The 21,981-nt window shown below is 42.4% G+C and overlaps 1 protein-coding gene across 1 annotated transcript in view; it reads left to right on the top strand.

The window, feature by feature from the left end:
* The window catches only part of LOC126334695 (C-type lectin domain family 10 member A-like), a 36,305-nt gene that overhangs the window by 12,029 nt on the left and 2,295 nt on the right, over positions 1-21,981 (top strand). Inside the window, exons 3-4 of the mRNA XM_049997195.1 lie at positions 2,236-2,581; positions 10,769-11,032. Coding sequence (XP_049853152.1) covers positions 2,236-2,581; positions 10,769-11,032 — 610 coding nt within the window. The remainder of the gene's footprint in view (positions 1-2,235; positions 2,582-10,768; positions 11,033-21,981) is intronic.

Below are 21,981 nucleotides of genomic sequence, written 5' to 3'. Positions count from 1 at the left end.
GGGCAACCAGAGCTGAAGTAATACATCTTGTCAAATTAAGAACCGCAACAGCTATTAAATTATTCTTTATAACGGATCATGTAACAGCTGTCGCAGTTCTTCCTTTACTAAGATATTCAGGATGACTTCATTCTCCACACAAAAACACGCTGCAACACTGGTCCACTCCTCCATGGCTTAACTTCTTAGAACACACTGTTATGTTATCATTGGCCGCGCAGTAGTAGCCAAGCCGTTGCCATCTTGTGTTTTGCGAAAATCCAGATAATGCTGAAACGAATTAAAAATATATTCGCCATTTCCTACGCAACTCAATATTAACGGAGCGCATGGTACTTTTTTTTAGATCGTAACAGAAAAGTTGGAAGAATTATATAACTTACTTATTCATGTATGTAATGAACACGACATTAATAATAAATTCTGGCATCTCCTTGGTGTAAAGGAAACATAATTGGCTGTAAAAAGCACGTGAATTTCATTACCAAACCACCAGAACCAAGGGAACCGTAAGTTTGGAAACATTGTACTTCCTCTTGGCAGCGCTACTTCACAAATGTCGTAGAGAGAACGCGGCAAATTCTCCTTGCATGTATCCGCAGCATATTGTCAACACGGACCAGAATGTTTCACACGCGGCTGGCTGTTGCGATCACACGTGGTCGTTGCTACTATAAAAAACGTTCGATATTAACAGGAAGCACCGTCCTGATGAATATCTGAAGTTTATCACGACAGTGTTTCCTTTTAATATTATTGTCATATACTGCCAAGCACCGTCAGAGAATTCAGTCAATAATAAACCGACGGCTAAACGGAAAAGTGCAAGAGGAATCATACTGTGGTAGGTTATTTGTATTTCCAACAAGCGACTTTCCCGTGCATATCGAAATGTTATAACGGACCGCGCTATATTTTTCCCATTAATAGTATTTTATACAGTGAAGCGCCAAAGAAACTGGTATAGGTATGTGTATTCAAATACAGAGATATGTAAACAGGCAGAATATAGCGCTGCTGTCGGCAACGCCTATATGACCAGTTTCTGGCGCAGTTGTTAGATCGTTTACTGCTGCTACAATGGCAGGTTATCAAGATTTAAATGAATTTGAATGTGATGTTATAATCGGCGCACGAGCGATGGGAGACATAATCTCCGTCGTAGCGACGAAGTGAGTATTTTCCCGTACGACCATTTCATGACTGTTCCGTATATATCAGGAATCCCGTAAAACATCAAATCTCCGACATCGATGCGGCCGGAAAAAGATCCTGCAAGAACGGAACCAACGATGACTGAAGAGAATCGTTCAACGTGACAAAAGTTCAACCTTTCCGCAAAATGCTGCAAATTTCGGTACTGCGCCATCAACAAGTGCCAGCGTGCGAACCATTCAACAAAACATCATCGATATGAGCTTTCGGAGCTGAAAGGCCACTGGTGTATCTTTGATGAGTGCACGACACGAAGCTTTACGCCTCGTCTGGGCCCTTCAATACCGTAGTTGGACTTTTCATGACTGGTGACATGTTGCCTGGTCGTACGAGTCTCGTTTCGAATTATTTAGAGCGGATGGACGTGTATGCTTGTGCACACAACCTCATGAATCCATGCACTCTCCATGTCAGCAGGGGAATTTTTTTACCTTGTGGACGCTCTGTAGTGGTATGGGGCGTGTGTAGTTGGAGTGATATGAGACCCCTGATACGTCTAAATACGACTCTGACAGGTCACACGTACGTAAGCATCCTGCTTGATCAACTACACCCATTCATGTACATTGTGCATTCCGACGAAATTGGGCAATTCCAGCAGGACAATGCGACACCGCACACGTCCGTAACTCCTAGAGAGTGGCTCTAGGATCACTTTTCTGAGTTTAAACGCTTCCGCTGGCCACCCAACTCCCCAGACATGAACATTATTGAGCATATCTGGAACGCCTTGCAACGTGCTGCTCAGAAGATATCTCCAGCCCACTTACTGTTACGGATTTATAGACAGCCTCTCCATCACTATGTCAGAGATTGGTCGAGTAGCTGCCACGTCATGTTGCGGCACTCCTGCGTGCTCACAGAAGGGGGGGGGGGGGGGCACACGATGTTAGGCAGGTGTACCAATGTTTCTTTGGCTCTTCAGTGTGGACATGAGGCTAATTTGTTAATTTACTGCATGATTAACGAAGCAGCCTTCACGAAACGAGTTAACACGTTTAACAGTTCCTTCGGTTTCAGCTGACACTGACAGACGATCCAGTGGTGCCGGTACCAATTCGCAAGAGGTTGGCGCCGACGCCTGCTACAACTACTGCAGCGACATTGGCACCGAGGCTACCACCGACTACTGAGTCATCAACATCTCCGGTGAACACGGAAGATCCCGGGGAAATGCTGTACACATTCAATTACGAGGATTACGGCAGCTACGAATTCACACATCTGGGGCCAAGGTTTGACGAGGCAGAGAAGACAGCAGAAGAGAAGGAAAGAGAGAGAGTGGAAAAAGAACGCAAAGAGTACGAGGCAAAGTACTGCGCCGACCAGGCTGGCGACATCGAAGTCACCAATCTGCAGGACACTGGTAAGGTTACAGTTTTCATATTCTGCTCGTATTACGGCATCCTGTATTTTGTTGTAGCTTGCTCAAGACTCGTCGGCTCCTGACGTTTCACAAAGTAACATGTAAGACATTCAGGATCCAGAAATAATAGGAAGATCGTGGCATGCTCAATGGATAGTCGTACAATTTTAGATACTAATTCGAAATTATTAAGTTATACCACGAAACTTAGTCTCGCTCTGTTTTTTGTCCTTCGATGTGACACATTTGTGACAACAATGGATTAGCTTGCAGAGATTTTGGTTGCAGAATTGTGAAAAAAATGGCTCAAATGGCTCTGAGCACTATGAGACTTAACTTCTGAGGTCATCAGTCCCCTAGAACTGAGAACTACTTAAACCTAACTAACCTAACGACATCACAATCATCCATGCCCGAGGCAGAATTGGAACCTGCGACCGTAGCAGTCGCGCCCTTCCAGACTGTAGCGCCTAGAACCGCTCTGCCACCCCGGCCGGCCAGAATTGTGCACTGCGCTTGGTCAGATAATGTTCCAACTCGGTTTATACCAATCCCTGCTAATAAATATCATAACTTCATAAACGTAAGCTACAGCAGTATGCAAATAAATTGAGATAAGCTCATACACTGATCAGTCAGAACATTATGACCACCGACCTAGAATCGATGTAAACCCGTCCAGGCGATAGCAGTGTGGTCTGGCAAGGACTGACTTCCACCTGCACTCCAGGATCTCTCTGCTGAGCAGAAGGAGGACGCCAAGATATCTCAAATTATGCTTGCTTTAAATCGGTCAGAGGTTGTGATTGGACCATTTAAGGTAGTTAATGAATTACTTTTCAGAAAAACTTTGATCCGTTTGGAAAGAGGTGGCCACCCCTGATTCCTAAGCACATGCGCTCAGACGTTCTACAGAAATTCCATGACACACCTGAGGCCAGACTTTTAGGATTTATTAAGACATAAGATAGAATCCGCAAGGGATTTTTCTGGCCAGGTTTATTTAGGACTGTGGATGGTAGGCAGTCATCATGTGTTGAGTAAGTTGCACCGACAGTTTATCTCTGTCATAAGATTAGAGTGAAAAATATTCCCTCGATCCATAATTAACGACCATGGGGCACCGTGTTCTACAATGAATTTGGCTACTTCGAATGCTTCGGCTGTTTTCACGGCTTTTGTAATGGCATAGGGTGTCCGATAATCAGTGCACACAATAATCCATCTATTGACACTAGCAGACGTTGGAAATCGTCCGAGTAGGTCAATTCCAACACGCTGGAAAGGCGTTTCGGCTGGTGGAATTGCTGTGAGTCTGTCAAGTGGTTTCTGAGGAACTGCTTTTCTCCTCTGGCATTCACGACAGCGCGACACACAGTGATGGGATGGACACTCCTAAATAAACCTTTCCAGAAAAATCTCTTGCGGATTCTATCGTATGTCTTAATAAATCCTAAATGTCTGACCTCAGATGTGTCATGGAATTTCTGTAGAACATCTAAGCGCATGTGTTTAGAAATCACTGGTGCCACCTCTTACCAAGCGGATCCAAGTTTTTCTTGCAAAGTAATCCGTTAACCACCTTAAATGGTCCTTTCACATCCTCTGACCGATTTAAGTAAAACATAATTTGAGATATCTTGGCGTCCTTCTCCCTCTCAACTGAGAGATCCTGGAGTGCAGCGAGACAGTCACTACCTTCATCAAAGTCTTGATGGTCTTGCACAGGGTTTCTTGAGACACAGTAGGCATATTGGTGTTTTCTTCCACTTTTGTACACTAGGTAACGTCATACTCTTGAAGACGTAGTGCCCACCTGGCGTGTCGTCCTGTTGGATCCTTAAGACCTGTCAACCAACAAAGTGAATGATGGTCTGTAACAACTGTGAATGGCCTTCCATAGAGATACTGTCGAAATTTTCACATGACCCAGATTACAGCAAAACATTCTCTTCCTGTAGTTGAGTAGTTTCTCTCGGCTTTTGTGAGTGACCTAGAAGCATAGGCTACATCCGAAATTTGCACCAGAACAGCACCGATCCCATACCCACTGGCATCTGTGTGTAGTTCTGTAGGTGCTCTCTCATCATACAGACGATGTACAGGGTCCGTTGTAAGAGCTTTTTGCGTCACATCGAAAGAATCTTGTTGAGCACCACTCCAGATAAATTTAGCATTGGCTTTTAACAACTCTTGGAGTGGCCTGGTTTTGATACAAAAGTCTTTGATAAAACGACGTTAATAAGAACATAATCTGAGGAAGCTTCTCACATTTCTAATACTTTTAGGAGTAGGAAATTCCATTATAGTTCTCACCTTTTCTGGGTCTGGCCACTCACCTTCGTTTGTCACAAGGTGTCTAAAGTATTTTTATTTCTTTTGCTCCAAAACGGCACTTTCATGGACTAAGCTTCAGTCCGCCTTGTTGGAGACACTTAAGAACAGCCTTCAGTCTTTTTATATGTTCATTAAATGTCTCTGAGAACATTGTAATGTCATCTAAATAACAAAGGCACATTGTCCGCTTCAGGTGACTTAGAAGATCATCCATTTAAAAGTTGCTGTTGCATTACACAAACCAAATGGCATTACCTTAAACTCATATAGGCCCTCAGAGGTGATGAATGCAGCTTTCTCACTATCAGCCTCACCTACATCCATTTGCCAGTATCCCAAGTACATGTCCATGGTTGAAAAAAACTTAGCCCCCTTTAGACAGTCTAGTGCATCGTCAATTCGGGGAAGAGGGCAAACGTCCTTTCTAGTTACCTTATTCAACACAAAAGCGCCAACTGCCATCCTTCTTGCTGATGAGCACCACTGGTGACGACCTTCTTCTGTTGTTCCTTAGTGAGATCTGGTGATAGTCGAGCTAGAAGAGTATATCTCGCCCAGAGACTCGGCATGGGAGGTTTCTATGACGCTCAGCTGTTCCGTAATTAACGGCTCAACGTTTGCCATGCACATGTTTCTTGGAAGGATCTGTAATTCTCGGCGATAGTTAACTATCCACAGTTTACCGAATCCGTTCTTAAACGAGGCAACAGAGGCTGCGATGACGCAGCTATTCTTCAGTGGTATGCTTCTCTTACATTCCACTACAAGATCCATGGGTTGATTAATGGCATGACACGTGACAGTTACCTTCCTAGTGCTGACTGCAGGAATGATCACTTCATTCAGCACACTGTCTCCACACAATCCGATGCGCATCTTCCTGTCCATCTCGTCTAGCATAGTCTTCGAGCAATCACAATATATAATTGACTAAAAAGCTTTCAAAAAGTCCCATCCGAGAATTACGTCATGATTACACTCTTGTAAGTCGATGAATTCTAAGGGCTGTGTGTGGACACTTATACCCACATGAATGACACATCTTCCTGTAGGTTTTACATATTTCCTATTAGCCATCTTCAGCAGAGATCCAAAAACGGCTGGCATGCTCCTAAATATATAAATCTTGCACTTCGAGTGATTATAAACGTCTAACTTCCAATGAAGAGTAACATTTTAGTGTTCAAGGATACAGAGTAAGGGTTGTCAGGAAAAGCGCTCATGATTTCGTGAGATCTGAGCACCTTGAACAGACTTTACCATCCCACAATATTGTTTTAGGGTTCGTTCTTTGCAAGTAGCCTTGAGGCACTAGTTCCAGTTGATGGCATTATGAATTAAGCCAAATACGTCGAAATCCTTAGGCATAGGATTGTGCCGTTCCTACATACCGTTGCAGAGGGTGGCGGAAGGAACATTTCAACATAATCAGGCTCCTTATCACACTCCTAAAGCAATCAAGTCAAGATGTTCACGTAAGTAAACAACATTAATGTGCATCAGTGATCTGGTAACAAACCAGAGATAAATCGCATGCAGAATTGGTACATAACTGTGAGGTGTCTTGGCAAAATGGTCTGTTCAACAATAGAACGCATAGTAGTATATGTGGTAAAAGTATGGTCTTATGACAGAGTAGTACGAAAATTTCACCTAACCTGGTCGAAAGTATGCCATAATATGTTCAGAAGCTTATTAAAGCTAAAGGACACATTATTTATTAGTATTCATTAAGCTAGCAACTGCATTATACATATACTAATAAATGTGCACAGGTAAAGTTTAATCGTCTTCTCTCAGTTTATTCGCACACTGCTGTAGGTGTGAGCAGCAATCTTAGTGGCTTTCATTTACAATCTTTACTTACATAAAACAAATATTATACAGTACTTTCGGGGCTGTAATGTCATTAGATCTCAGTTCTGGAGGCTACTATCCCTACGCCAACCAATCTCAGTGCATTGAGAGCATCTTTGGTGTCACCAGCTCTCTGTGTGACGTCCAATTTAGTTCACTGCTAGCAGCTACTCGAAAAGTGCTACTCGCAAGGTACAGGTGTGATCCGGCTTATGACTCCAAACATCAACTTTTCCGTGGTCGTCTTCGTCATGCTCTACACTAAATGTCTGAGTTGCTTCTATATTTAATTATTTTGAATTCGCACATGTGTTGCAAGTATTGCTACAACAAATTTTTGTGTTTCATTGTTGCACCTACGTTGCTCTGGACTTAGGCCTGTCTGATTTCTGATTTCCCTTACGATCATTGTGGACACTGATTTCGTTTGGATCTATGAATATCGACAGAGCTTTTCTCAGTCACCTATGAGAAACGGTACTGAGACACTCTGAAATACTTTCTGTTCCTCCTCTGAATTTGTGGTGCCATGTGCACTGTACTGTTATCGCGAAAGTAAATCTGCGAATTTTGAAGTAGCATTATTTTATTCTGTTCGTTAATAAAGTATCTCAGAATTCCTGCCCTTGCTAACGTATCCCTAAGGCCCGATTTGAACTCTGTAAAAACCCTTGTCGTTAAGTTCTGCACACAGTTCCCTATCCTGATATCATGTTGTTCTTTAACTTTAGAGTGCTTTCGTAATTGATATCAGTTCTTATTCCGTGTTTCTTTATACGTGTGATGGCAAGAATTAAGTAGTTGGAAAACAGGCGTGTGCCTTACTTTTGTAATATGGGAATATAATCACTTCTTTATATTCGTTGGATGTTTTTCACGTTTACAATGTTTTGTAGTAAATACTTGAAAATTCCTAGACTGCTTTTGTGTACTTTTAATTTTTGTATTGAGAGTACGTTGTGGCTTTCTGATTTTAGCGCATTTGGTGACGTGAAGTTCTTTTCTGTCTTTAGCAAAGATTTTATCTCTAATTCAGTTGCTTAACTAGCAGAAACGCCACTTCTACAGAACATGGAATCATTTCTCTAGTCTTACGATCATTGAACATAAAATTTAATCTCACTATCAGTCAAAATGGGAAATCTGTCTGTTCGTAGACGCATGTGGCTTTGTATCTATTTGATCAAAATTGGTATGTGCTTACATATGTACCAAGAGATGTCATATTCCTTCTTAAATACATCTTTATATACCCGTTTGTTTACTGTGAACTGGACGAGTTACGTTAACCCGCTATCTGAACTATGAGCTTCTGTGGAACACTGAAGACATATTTGCGTCAATGGTAGACTATGATACGTTTTTGAACAAGTCTTGAGGAGAGGAAGTGAATCACCCAGAAAATATAAGTTGCCGTTTAAAAAAGACGCACTGCTGTTCATATCTTCGCGACGAACAAAGATACAAGAAAGGCTGTCATGCTGCTTAATGTTCCTCTTGTAGTTTAACCACATTTGTTTCATACATTTTTTATTTTGTTTCTGGACAAAATGTTATTTGGGATGGTCATTGTACATGAAACACCTTGTATAATATACAGGACATCCCAGGACGAGCAGTCAATATTGAGGGATATGACGGATCTCATTGTATGCAACAAAATATTTATATGGCTATGTGCCATATTCCGAATGTTTTCCGATGTGGAATACACTTAACGTACATTTAGCGTACATTGGGCGAGTGGGGTGGACCCATGTGTCTTACCCGCCCCATTTCTTCGTCGCTTTATTCTTGCGAGATATGTTTGGAGTGTTTTATCAACGAGTAAATATCTCTCTAAGTTTTAGTTTTACAAACGAAACAGAAGTACGGGAGACTAACAGCTTGGTCACGTCGTCAACGCTACTGCCCTGATTACGCAACGTGCAATGGCACTCAGACAAGGAACACAAGATGTTCTCCCAAAATTGTTCAAACGCATTGTAGCTGAGTGGGATATTCTAACATATGTTGTAAAGTGTACAACAGCTGTGATATGGCGTATACATTAATCCTTCAAGGTGAATATGTTAAAAAACATAATTTCTCAATTGATACTTTGTAAAACGCATGTTGTATTTTTTACTATTTATTGAATATGTTCCCATGTCTAAACGGGACAATGTACTAAGGAATACAGAAAATAAATAACAATATAGATTAAATGCGTTCCGTTTCGAAAACTATTTGGAATAGGGCAAGTGATCACACGAAGTATTTTGCTTTGAATGCTCGTTGTTGTTATACTTCTGAATGTAAAGCATTTCCCCTGGGACACCCTGTGTACAGATGCTCCCAAACCGTTCATTGTTCTTCTATGACCGGAATCAAATCTCATGGCTCATACGTGAGAGTATCTCTGCTAAATATTACCAGGTTGTACATCGTTTTGTCACAGAATTCAGCACGTCCTGTTATACCTGTTGTTGTAGTTGTTGTGGTGGTGGTCTTCCGATTTGATGCAGCTCTCCATCCTGTCCTCTGCTGTGCAAACATTTTCATCGCTGAATAACTACTGCGACTTACATCCTTCTGAAACTGCTTACTGAATCCACCTCTTGGTCTCCCTCTAAGATTTTTGCCCAAGCCCCCCACATTTGCGTCCTGTGCTAAATAGGCGATCCCTTGATGTCTCAGAATGTATCCTGTCAACCGATTCCTGCTTCCGGTCACGTGGCCCCCCACATTTCCGTCCTGTGCTAAATAGGCGATCCCTTGATGTCTCAGAATGTTTCCTGTCAACCGATTCCTGCTTCTAGTCACGTTGTGCCACAAATATCTTTTCTCCACAATTCTGTTCAGTACAACATCATTAGTTCCCTGATCTGCCTACAATCTTCAGGATACTTCTTCAACATCACATTTCAAACGCTTCTATTCTCTTCTTGTCTAAACTGTTTATCGTCCACGTTTCACTTCCATACATGGCTACAATCCATACAAATACTCCCATAAAGGACTTCCTGACACTTAAATCTATATAGGATGTCAAAAAAAATTCTCTTCTTCAGAAACGCCTTTCTTGCTATTGACAGTCTACATTTTATATCCTAACTACCTCGACAACCATCAGTTATTTTGCTGTCCATATAGCAAAACTCATCTACTACTTCAAGTGTGTCGCTTTCTAATCGAATTCCCTCACCATCACCTGATTTAATTCGATTACATTCCATTGACCTTGTTTTGCTTTTGTTGATGTTCGTCTTATCCACCAGTTCATTCTGTTCAACTGTTCTTCCAAGAGCTTTGCTGTCTCTGTCAGAATTACGATGTCATCGAGAAACCTCAAAGTTTTTATTTCTTCTCGCTGAATTTTAACTCTTTCAGCAAATTTTTCTTTCGTTGCCCTTACTGCTTGCTCGGTGTACAGATTGGACAACATCAGGGAGATGCTACAACTGTCTCACTCCCTTCTCAACCACTGCTTCCCTTTCATATCCTACGATTCTTATTACTGCCGTCTAGTTTCAGTACAAATCATAAACAGCCATTCAATCCTTCACTCCATCTACTTTACTCCTGCCACCTTTAGAATTTGAAAGAGTGTATTTCAGTCTACATTGCCAAAAGCGTTCTGTATGTCTAAAAATGCTATAAACGGAGAGTTGTCTTTCCTTTACCTATTTTCTATGATAAATCGTAGGGTCATTACTAGCTTCCTTGTACCTGCATTTCTCTGGAAACCAAGTGATGTACCCCAAGGTCGACTTCTACGAGCTTTTCCTCTCTTCTGTAAACAATTAGTGTTATTATTTTTCGGTAATATTCACACCTGTCAGCACCTGCTTTGTTTGGCACTGGAATTGTTATTTTACTTGTACCAGGTACACACTGCATCTTGTGCTAGGATACTCCACTTAACGCACTGCTGCTAAATGACTACTGGTGTAGCTTTTACGTATTGCTAGAATACCTTGTCGTCACCATCTGTTATCCATGGTGCCGCAGGTTTCCAGGTCCCTGCCAACTACGAGGTGTTCCCCGGCGTGGGCATCTATCGCTTCCACCGGGCGGCGCTGCCGTGGGAAGAAGCGCGGCGCAAGTGTGAGAAGGAGGGCGCCCACCTGCTGGTGCTCAACTCGGATGAGGAGTGGAACGTCGTGAACAGTCTGATGCGGCGCTGCCCCGAGCTGCTCGACTCGCATTTCAACTACTACTCTTACATCGGCGTCCACGACATGCGAAAGGAGAACCACTTTGAGACGGTGCTCGGTAAGTGTAGTCGCTGTCCTAGGTCTTTCCTTTCCTATAGGCATCCTTCCTCACTGCGCCCCTGTCTTTTTCCAACGACCTCGACAATCTACACTTTACAACGCAATTACTGGATCACTTTTCCTAAACCGCGTTATTGTCTCCCCTTACTACGTATAAGTTTGAAATTCGGCTCAAAAGTGCTGACAGTCTTCCTCTGTAGCAGTGCAAAATGCGACGTCATCCTATGGCTTCGCGACGCTTCAAACATCAAGATGTCGATATACGCAGAAAAAAAAAATGCCAAGGCTCAGAAATTTATGTGAATGATGTCACGTTGACACCAACATTTACCACAATTCTGCCCACGGCCACTGCCGACGTCTCACAATGGGAAAGTCGCCACACCCCCTCTTACCCACATTTGACCCTTGTTTTGACGCCTGTCAGATGGAGGTCAGGACGGCGACACGCGGCATTGAATCAGTGGTTTTCTTATCAGTGGCCGAGGGAAAAAATTCAGACACACCGCCTTTCATAATATACGTGAAAAGGTCTTAGGGAGTGGCGTGAACAGTCTCACTGAAACAACCCCCATTCCTTGGGGTGTTGATTTCCGCATATTCCGCTGTCAGAAACGAAAGTTCTCAGTGCGAACAGCAACAGGACGTTCTTGAGAACTTTCGAAACTACTGACTTCTGCAGACATTTCAGCCCCTCTTTAGGGACGTTGCTCAGCTACTCCATCCCCCCCCCTCCCCCACCCCCCGTTAACATGCAGCGCGACCCGCAACTTTTCGTGTTGTGTACAGGGTACAGCGTCAGTTCAGAATAATTTGATGAACGTAAGCGTGATATGAAGCCCCCTAAGGGTGCTTATGCTTATTCGGTCCTCCTGTTTCGCACCCTTGTGTCGCCTGATCATGGAGAGGTGTAACATTGACACATGTGGGAATGAAATGGCAGAGAATCCCTCGAAGACCTCCCATGTCGGCAGCATCCTTGGGAAAACCGTCCAAATTTGTAGAGAACTTTAAAAAATTACCTTTACAGAGATAACATTCCCTAGGCGCCTATAGGCAGGAACCCCTTGACACCCCTACAATTCCAGCTGGCTGCCTGGAGGCGCTTAGGAGTATTTTAAAGTTTGTCTCTGCAAAGGTACATTTTTAAAATGCTCAATAAAGGTGATCAATGAGTGTGTTGCCGAACTGTTGGTCTTAGAGGGCCCTTTGACCCTTTGACGCTTCATTCACACATCAATGAATCTTTCTACACAACGTATATTTCTCCATCTTTCGTCTCCAATTGCTTCTTGACGTTTCCCATAAAGAAGTTCCCTGCTCATATGGGGATTTCACAGACGCTTCTGTCCCTGCCCACACATTAGGCCTCTACATCTGACGGCTTATCTTTTAAATCACGTTTCAAATGTTTCGTCTACACGCCCCTGCTGCTTTCCCACATCACTGACATTAATACAGTCAGAAAAGCATTACTCTCATTAAGACAGTCAGAAAAGGTTTTATAAATTAATTTACGAATTCCATTCCGTCACGATCAGATATTAAAAACATACTTCAACGGTATCGGTCTGTTATGGCATATTCTGATGCATCCGTAACACGCTGATTGTTATAGTATGATTCGCCGAAAATTAAGAAGAAACTTTGAATATCGAAATATTTAATAATCCACAATCCAAAATCTCAACATAAATTACAGAATGACATATAATTATTCTCGAATATATTTCATATAAGTAGCTTTAGAAATAATAATCAGATACCAGTAAAATACATCATTATGCGATTGTAACTGATTAAAGTTTTTCAAATATCAGCAGATTGCGTTTTTCATTAGAAGATATCTCGTCAGTTTCTATTTGCAGTGTTTGGTAGAGGTAAAAATAATTTTTGAACAAGATAAAAATGTTCTGTCATTCACATCCTAATGAGACCTTCGCTTCGACTGTCAGTTATGGTCTTTCAGGACAAACAATTACTTCAAATCGTCTCGTCTGTATCATCACCAATTCTGATGTTACGTAAATGTTAGCTTACATTGTCTCTGTTTCGCAGTGTTCACCTAAATTAAAACCATTAGTTTCGTAAATCACTTTTGTATGCCTCATACCTCATTTCCAATTGATTTCTTCTGTATTATCTGTTCTGGTATTCGTCTTCTTGAAATATTGTGTTATGATATAAAACTGAAAGGGCACTTTTTCTTATTTTTGTGGGACATTTAGAGATATCATAAGAACATTGATCATAAGAACATTGACAGATGAACACAGACGGAAATACTGTACAATACTAGTACCTTCTAGATAATGTTGAGCACCACTAACAGTAATTTTAATGAAATTCACTTCAGCTGTAATATTAAACATTTGTTTTTGTTATTACCGTTTTCATTCTTAGAACACCTGCCGTTTGCTGAGCTGTGCTAAAACCATGATATAAATGGCCTGGTTGCCGTATACCATATTAAGGACCAAAATGATCACTGTTTCTGGATTTGGTCTTTAAGATTATACACGGCAACCATAGCATATACATTGTGATTTTAGCATAACTCGCCACAGGTAAATGTTCTAAGAATGAAACCAGCCGTAACACCATAATTTGCAAGAAACAGGTCGTTTTAATCAATCATTAAGAAAATAAATATCTTCCTTATTTGCAGTAATTTAGGTTCGATATTATTTTGTTCTGTGAACTGATGATTTACTGAATTGGTGATTGGTTCAAATTTTATGTTAAGGTTATAACAGGATATTTATCGTGTGTGAACATAAGCACTAGCTTAGTTCATCCTAGTCTCTGTATTACTGATCTTAATTTTCTTTCGCTTCTTTCATTGCTTCAGCGTCATACAATCTACAATATAGTGGTGGTGATTTGCCAATATGGTTTGGCACAATGATTTTAGGAAAAAGTTCTCACCTTCTGTGTCGATTTTTATAATTTTACTATCATCAGCTTGTTTGGCATCTTAATGTAGGTGTTTCCATTGCAATTATTCCCATACCTAGTACGCTTAAACAGCTCAGTTCGCGGAGTTAAAAACGACATTTCCTGAAATTTGGGAACTCTAATGTTTGATACATTTTAGGTGTATTCATTGCATCTCAGTAAGTAATTTTGGACACACACTTCTGTGGCAATCTTTCTATCAACCATGTACATCAATCTTCCATTTCACTGCCCACGCCCACTAAGCTACGTTTTTGCTGTGTATTGTACTTCACTCTTACTGCTGGGTTAACTGACGTGTCATGGTAGCTATAGAGAGCAGTGGAGTCAGCTGTTGGTTGGAGAGGAAAGACAGTTGAATAACTTGGTAGTGGTTGTACTATGGCCATGTTCATCTCTCTCTCTCTCTCTCTCTCTCTCTCTCTCTCTTTCTCTCTCTTGCTCTGCGGGAGAGAGAGAGATTCTGTGGGAATACTGTTCTTCCGTGAATTCTTCACTGGTCACTGAGAGTATTTTCTTTGTTGTTTATAGTATTGTAATATTCTTCTGGTTTTCGGTTATTTTGATATGTCTTCCATGCTATTTCTTATCCTAATGAGGTGACAATTTTCTTGTATTAAATGTCCTGCACATGGGGACTGGGTACACTGAGTGATCAGTGTTGTTGATATCTAACATTGAAGTGTCTAGCAGTCAGTCCCATGTATTTAGATTTTCAATTAATACATTTTAATTCGTAAATCAGGGAACTATGTAATTATCTTCTTCCGCTGTCACTGTTACTCTTGAATTGTCCTATTTGGTTTTAATACATTTATATTCCACGTTTTATAAAGACGTTTCTAGTTTTATGTGTGATGATATTGTTGATTTATTACAGAGTGCAATTTTGAGTCTGCGTTATGGGATGCGTTTAGCCTTTTTTGATAGTTACTTTGTTTGAAGATGTTCTGCATGGTCTGTATTACGTACACCTATTAGATATCAGATTAAAAAACAAAAAAATAATTAGTTTGATTCGATGCATGCACCTTTTTTTTCCTGGAAGTATGTAACATATCTTTGTATTGTGTGACTTTGTGTTTACGAAAGAGAACTGATACTCTTGTTTCCATTCGTTATCTATGACTGTAAGATACTATGTTTCTGGCTTCCTTTATTTCGGAAAAAGTCCTAGATCAAATGTTATTAATTAATATACGAAATTGGACTTGTCATTGAGGGGCCTCCTTTTTGTAAATAAAATGAATTGTTAAATTGAAAGTAGTTTAACTCTGTCATTACTTTTATGATTTATATCAATTTCTCTATGGAGGTATTTGAGATTTCAGGACTTGCTGCTCACTGCTCTTTTGAAATTTTTTTGTTCTATACTCATGTGGGATTGAAGTGCGGAATTTTATGATACCAAAGAACATTAGTACTGCTATTGGTGTGTTTATATCTTTTATTGTTCAGGTTGTCTGGAGCCTTTTATAACGCTTCTAATATTTAGTTCGTAACGTTCAGATAAACAGCAGCGTCAAACGTTTAGAGTACAGTATGCAGGAGCATCCGTGAAGTTGATACGACTTCTCCAGGGGATACTGTCTTCATTTATTTTGGTCTGACTCCAAAAGTTGGTGTTGACTGATTTCCCTGGATTAATTTTTGTTTCAGTGTATGTTAAAATAGGTTTTTCATATTTTTACCGTATTTTTCATATTCATTCGTAACATTTGAACCGGATGTTAGTAGTTCGATATTATATTTTAGTAATACGCGTTTCGTTTTCGTCATGTATTCCTGCTTATCCACGCGCACTCCAGTTAGAAGTCTACTCTTGTAGCTGTTGGTGCTCTTTTCTGTAACTTTTCTCTTCATTGATTTGTATCCGCCTCTCTTTTATACTTTAGTTTGTCACTGGTAGGTTTGTCTTGTTGCGGAAGGTATCGATCTCTTCCATTTGCAGTCAGTTCTCTGATTAATCCTGGAGCCATAACGATTTTTTCCGTTTCTGTTAGCAGTTTTCTATTTTAGGTAACTCTAGAGAATGTACAGATATGTAATTAAACTATACCGCACGTCATCTGCTGTAGGACACTGTCAAAATGCTTGCTAAGAGCTTCATTCGATAAGAAAAGAACACAGGGGTTACATCCCATCTCAGGAAGTAGTCCCTACAACAGATGACTCAACAGCCCAGAACGTTTCTGTTGTAGCGCTCATTTGTTCGCATACATTTCAGTAGCTTTCGAACTAAAAGATATAGTGCTGTCAAAAACTGTAGTTGGAGAAGTAGGCCATATAAAAGGTAAATGCTCATAAAATTCTCTGCGTTTTGCAGCAGTGCTGATAGCAGCTCTCATTTCTGTGTGCGTTGAGCTGTGGACTGGAGATTCAGTCCAACTCCTGAGTGGTAGCTCTTCTTATAAGAACTGATAAATTCTTTCTCCAGTCGTTAAAGGAGGATAAACAATAATCGAATTAAAAGCAGAAATGATGGTGCTTCCTTCTTGAGACAGCCCAACGCTAACTACTATTTAACTTCTGAGTTTATGAGATAGTTCACAAACCGACCCAGTCTAGATGACGGAAAATACAATAAATCGGTTATATTACTTAAGTTTATATCGTTGACGACCTATAAGTGGAGAATCCACCTCAGGCAGAGTTCGAGGAGAGATCACTCTCTGCTGATTGCGCCTCTTGCTGTCTAGTTCTTGGGAATACGACTGAGAACAGGGACAGAGCGAGGTAGGGACTGCCCGCATTAGCTTGCTATGTTTAAAATGGCCATTACGTAGTTGCGTAAGCACTTGCAAGCACCACAGAAGAGCAGCCATTAGCATGGGTAATGGCGATACGATTTGTCATTCAGTTATGATTCTGTCATTAGAATGTGTACTTTCCCTGAACGTCAATATCATTCCACTTTCAAGCGAGAGTAACGAATGAAGAAATCGCTTTGACGTATTGCTGAGGAATTACTTCATAAGTTCTTTCGATCAAATTCCACAACTATTTGTGTCCTTTCTTGTATTTAGGACTGAGAATACTCCAAACGTTTCTAGTTAGCTCCTTTTTTATTTTGTAACATTTTTCTTACTACCAAAGTAATAAAAGTGTGATACCATAGATGGAGAGCACTGCGTAAAAGCGTTCTAGTACTGTCGTAAACAAGGGCGAATCCAACGTATAATAAATGAGATGGGAATGAGGACTACCTGAAAATATACATTATTTTAATGTGTTAATAACTCTCGATACTTTGTCGTTGTATGCTGCTATCTTGTTTCCTAATATAAGAAGAATCTTTCCGTTGTAATTGTCCCCCTCCCCCCCCCCCCCTCCTGCGGGTTCGGGGTTTAGAATAGGCCCGAGGTATTGCTGCCCGTTGTAAGAGGCGACTGACTAAAAGGAGTCTCACACTTTCGGCCTTTATGTGATGGTCCGCTGCGGAGTTTGACCTCTGTTCTTAAAAATTTTCCCGAACAGCGAGCCAATTGGGGAGGGCGCCTTAAATGGTGCATCGCGTCCATCATGCACTGAGATCTCTCACATCCTTCGTCGACGTGGATCTGCACGTCCGCTCCTTCTCCAGCTCCTGGATGCGTTTTCCTCCGTCCACTGAGCAGTATCTTTTTCTGCACTGACGATGATAATGGACTTGTTTCCTTGTTTGCCCTTATATCCAGCACGGTAGCCAGTCTGTTGTGGTGTGGCCGCCATGCACCCTGATGGTTGTAGCCCCCCGACTACACAGGGATCGCTCTGCTGATGCCTGTGCCGTTAACTCCCCTCACCCAAAGGAATAGATGCCCGTCACCCTGGGGCATCCGGATTCCCGGCAGTGGCCATCCTGCCAGGTGGCCTTTGCTGTGGCTGGGTGTCGCCTGTGGGGAGGGTTCCTGGTCGGACTGGTTGGCATCATGGAGGATGACACGCCATGATGCGTAGTACGACATCTCTTGCTGGTGCCCCCCACCCCCAGCAGTCTCTAACTGGTCAAGGTCTAATTTCAATGCTAATAAATACAATCCCAAATCAATCCCCTCCGTGCCCACACCATGGGAGGAACACCAGGATGGCAGTGAAGTTTATTTACCCTGGTTCCTCATATGTGCAAGAGTTGATGGGGAATCTTTCATGAAGCCTCAGTTCTTTGTGGAGCATTTAGAGGAAAAGTTGTGGGAGGTGGAGGGTTTGTCCAAACTGCATCCTCTGCCCAGTCACGGGCATTACTTGCTTGTCACAAGCTGGAGGATCTTTCTGTTACCATCACACCCCATACGAGCTTAAATATGGTCCAGGGTATTATATTACACATGGACATTCTTTTTTGTCTGATGATGAGCCAGCATAGAGTGACGAGGAGTCCATTGTGTCTGTCATGTCCATCAGGGTCCGAGAGATAATCAGGTTGCCACTGGTGCATTCATCTTGGCCTTCGAGGGTGATCTATTACCCAAAAAGGTCAAGGTGACGGTTTACTACTGTGATGTGAAAGCAGATATCCCTCTTCTGATGCAGTGCTGGAAGTTTGGGCATATATGTTCCCCCAGTACTACCAGTGTCACACTTCGCGATTGCAGACGTTCTTCACATCCCAATACTCCATGTACCCCCTCTCCCACCTGTGTTAACTGCAGAGAGCTTCATTCACCTTGCTTTCCAGACTGCAGGACTTCACAGCATATGACCACTTACGCCGCCGCTACGACAATGGTTCCAGCACCTTCTATTCTGCCATGTGCAGTTGGCTCTCAGAGCCATCAGACTCTACCAGCCCCTTGATGGTGGAGAGCACTTCCCTCCCTGTGGGTCCTGCACTACCTACCTTGGGAGCAACTCGCCCCCCCCCCCCCCCCATCTCAAACTATCAGGGACATCAGTCCCCACTTCTCAGCCAGAGAAGCCGTTCCCAGTTTACTACCAGTGGTAGACACCTGCCAGTGGCTGAAGCAACGACACCTAGCAGGTCATAGGGCTTCGTTGTCCTCCTCAGTCTCTGAGGCTGTCTCAGGAGCCCTCCCAGCCAATAAAACTAAAGAAGCAGTGAGAGAAAACCCAAAGGAAGAAGACCTCCAAGAATCCAGACCTTTTGGTGGCACCCATACCAATGCTCCCTACAAAGCTCTGCATCTGAGGATGAAGTCGAGGTTCTGGCAACCACTGAACACCTAGATCTCTCTGTGCCCTCAGACACAACAGATTTCGATCGCACCGGTACTCAGTCGGTGGCAGCAGATGACCTGCAGGCGTAAACTGCTTCATTGAGCGTTTGAGGCCTTCCCTACCTCACGATAACGTCATCCTGCAGTGGAGTTGCTGCGGTTATTTTCACCACCTGACTGAGCTTTGGTAGTTGGTAATCTTTAGACCTGCTTTCTGCACTGACCTCCAGGAAACATGGTTCCTGGCAATGTGGACCCTAGCGAATATAATAGAGTGTCAGGTGGAGTATGTGTCTATGTCCTGAACTTGGCATGTAGTGTCCCTTCAGACTCCTCTTGAATCTGTGGCTGTCAGTGTACAGATGACACATGAAATAACTATCTGCAATATATATCTTCCTCCAGATGGTGCAGTACCCCTGAACGTATTGGCTGCACTGATTCTTCAACTCCCTAAACCTTTCCTGCTTTTGGGAGATTTTAACGCCCATAACCCCTTCTGGGGTGGCATTGTGCTTACTGGCAGAGGCAGGGATGTCGAAACTTTACTCAGTTCGACCACTGCCTCTTAAATACTTGGCACCCTATACATTTCAGTGTGGCTCACGGCACTTACTCGGCCGTTGATTTGTCGGTCTGCAGCCCAGGACTTCTCCCACCTGTCCACGGGAACGTACATGACGACTTGTGTGGTAGGGACCACTTCCCCATCTTCCTGTCGCTCCCCCAGCGTCATGCACACAGACGCCTACCCAGGTCGCCTTTCAACAAGGCAGACTGCGAAGCGTTCACCTCTGCTGTCACCGTTGAATCTCCCCCACACGGTGCAAACGATGTTATGGTTGAGCAGGTCACTACAACGAAAGTTTCTGCGGCGCAAAACGCGATCCCTCGTTATTTTGGATGCCCCCAGCGAAAGTCAGTACCTTGGCGGTCGCCGAAAGTCGCTGAGGCAATTAAGGAGCGTCGGCGAGCTCTACAGCGGCATAAGCGGCACCCTTCCTTAGAGCACCTAATACCCTTCAAACGGCTCCGTGTCCGCGCTCGCCAGCTTATAAAAACACGAAAACAGGAGTGTTTGGAGAGGTTTGTCTTGACCATAGGATGCCATACGTCATCTTCCTAAGTCTGGATGAAGATCGGACGTGTTTTTGGGTGCCAGACCCTAACAGGTGTCACTGGCGTTACCATCTACTAATGTTGTCTACCGACGCAAAAGCGATTGCCGAGCACTATGCTCGATCCTCTGCACCGGAGAGTTACCCCCCACCCCACCCCAGCCTTTCGCACTGTCAAATGGCGGATGGAAGGAAGGGAAAGTTCTCTTGTTCACTACACGATACAGTGAAACCTATAACGCCCCTTTTACAGAGTGGGAGCTCCTCAGTGCCCTTGCACATTGCCCCCACACACCTCCTGGGCCAGATCGAATCCACAGTCAGATGATTAAACATCTCTCGTCTGACTAGAAGCGACATCTCCTCGTCATCTTCAACCAGATCAGGTGTGATAGCGTCTTTCCATTGCAATGGTGGAAGAGCAGCATCACACCAGTGCTCAAACCTGGAAAAAACCTCGCTTGATGTGGATAGCTATCGGCCCATCAGTCTCACCAAGCTGCTAGAATGTATGGTGTGTCAGCAGTTGGGTTGGTTCGGGTCCTGGAGTCACGTGGTCTACTGGCTCCATGCCAGGGTGGTTTCTGCCAGGGTCGCTCTACCACTGATGATATCGTGTCCCTCGTGTCTGCCATCCAAACAGCCTTTTCCCGACGCCAACACCTTGTTGCCGTCTTTTTTCATTTACGAAAACAACACCTTGTTGCTTTTTTTTTTTTTTTTTTTTTTTTTTTTTTTTTTTTTTTTTTTTTTTTTACGAAAAGCTTAACACAGGTACTGGCGACATCATACCCTTGCCACATTGTATGAGTGGAGTCTCCGGGGCCAGGTCCAGATTTTTATCCACTGTCATGGTAACGTACATGTGCGTCAGTGAAAAAGACCAATAAAATGGTGTTAGCATGTGGATGTAATGTGCTGTTCCAGTCTCTTCTGTACCCATGGCCCATCACGATCGAACAGTGGAGGAGTGGTACTCAAGCGTCAACTTTAGGTTACAATATTTCTGGATGTAATTAACATTTTACAATGCAACAAACGGCACTGATTACGTATTTGTTTATATGTTCAGATGTGCTAACAAAACTAACGGGGTTCCATTAAAAAAAACGTAGGTTTGTGTTAAAAAACATACTTCCGTGCATTTTTTTATAGTTTGTATTAACCAATTACACTAGCCCCTCTCCTCACGTTCGGTCTATGGAATCGATTCGTCAGAAATTGATGTGGTTTACGAAATTTATCCAGCGGTAATGTTAGGTGACTCACCCTGTATATAAATTTGTGCAGGCAAATTGTACTGGCATCAAAAGTAACTGCTTTGGTTACATAAAAGTACAGAAGTTGGGCGATCGACCAAACGTCGTTGCTTATAAAACTCAATTTATAGTCTCTATGGATATAAAATACACAATGGACAGACACCCAAGAACTGCAACTATATATATATATATATATATATATATATATATATATATATATATATATATATATATATATATATATATATGTGTGTGTGTGTGTGTGTGTGTGTGTATAATTTCGCACTAGGTAGAAGGTTCTTTATCATGATCAAAGACAAGAGTTTGCTTAGTATTGATAAATGTGAAATTTGGTTACGAATAAGAGTAACATGTGTTATGTAACTTTGATGATGTATTGAAGCGCTGGTTGACATACTGGGTGATCGAAAAGTCAGTATAACTTTGAATACT

The sequence above is a fragment of the Schistocerca gregaria genome, chromosome 2 (genome assembly GCF_023897955.1).
Source record: "Schistocerca gregaria isolate iqSchGreg1 chromosome 2, iqSchGreg1.2, whole genome shotgun sequence".
In the NCBI taxonomy this organism is placed as follows: domain Eukaryota; kingdom Metazoa; phylum Arthropoda; class Insecta; order Orthoptera; family Acrididae; genus Schistocerca; species Schistocerca gregaria.
The sequence above is the reverse complement of the archived record's forward strand: the minus strand, read 5'-3'. Positions and strand labels throughout refer to the sequence as shown.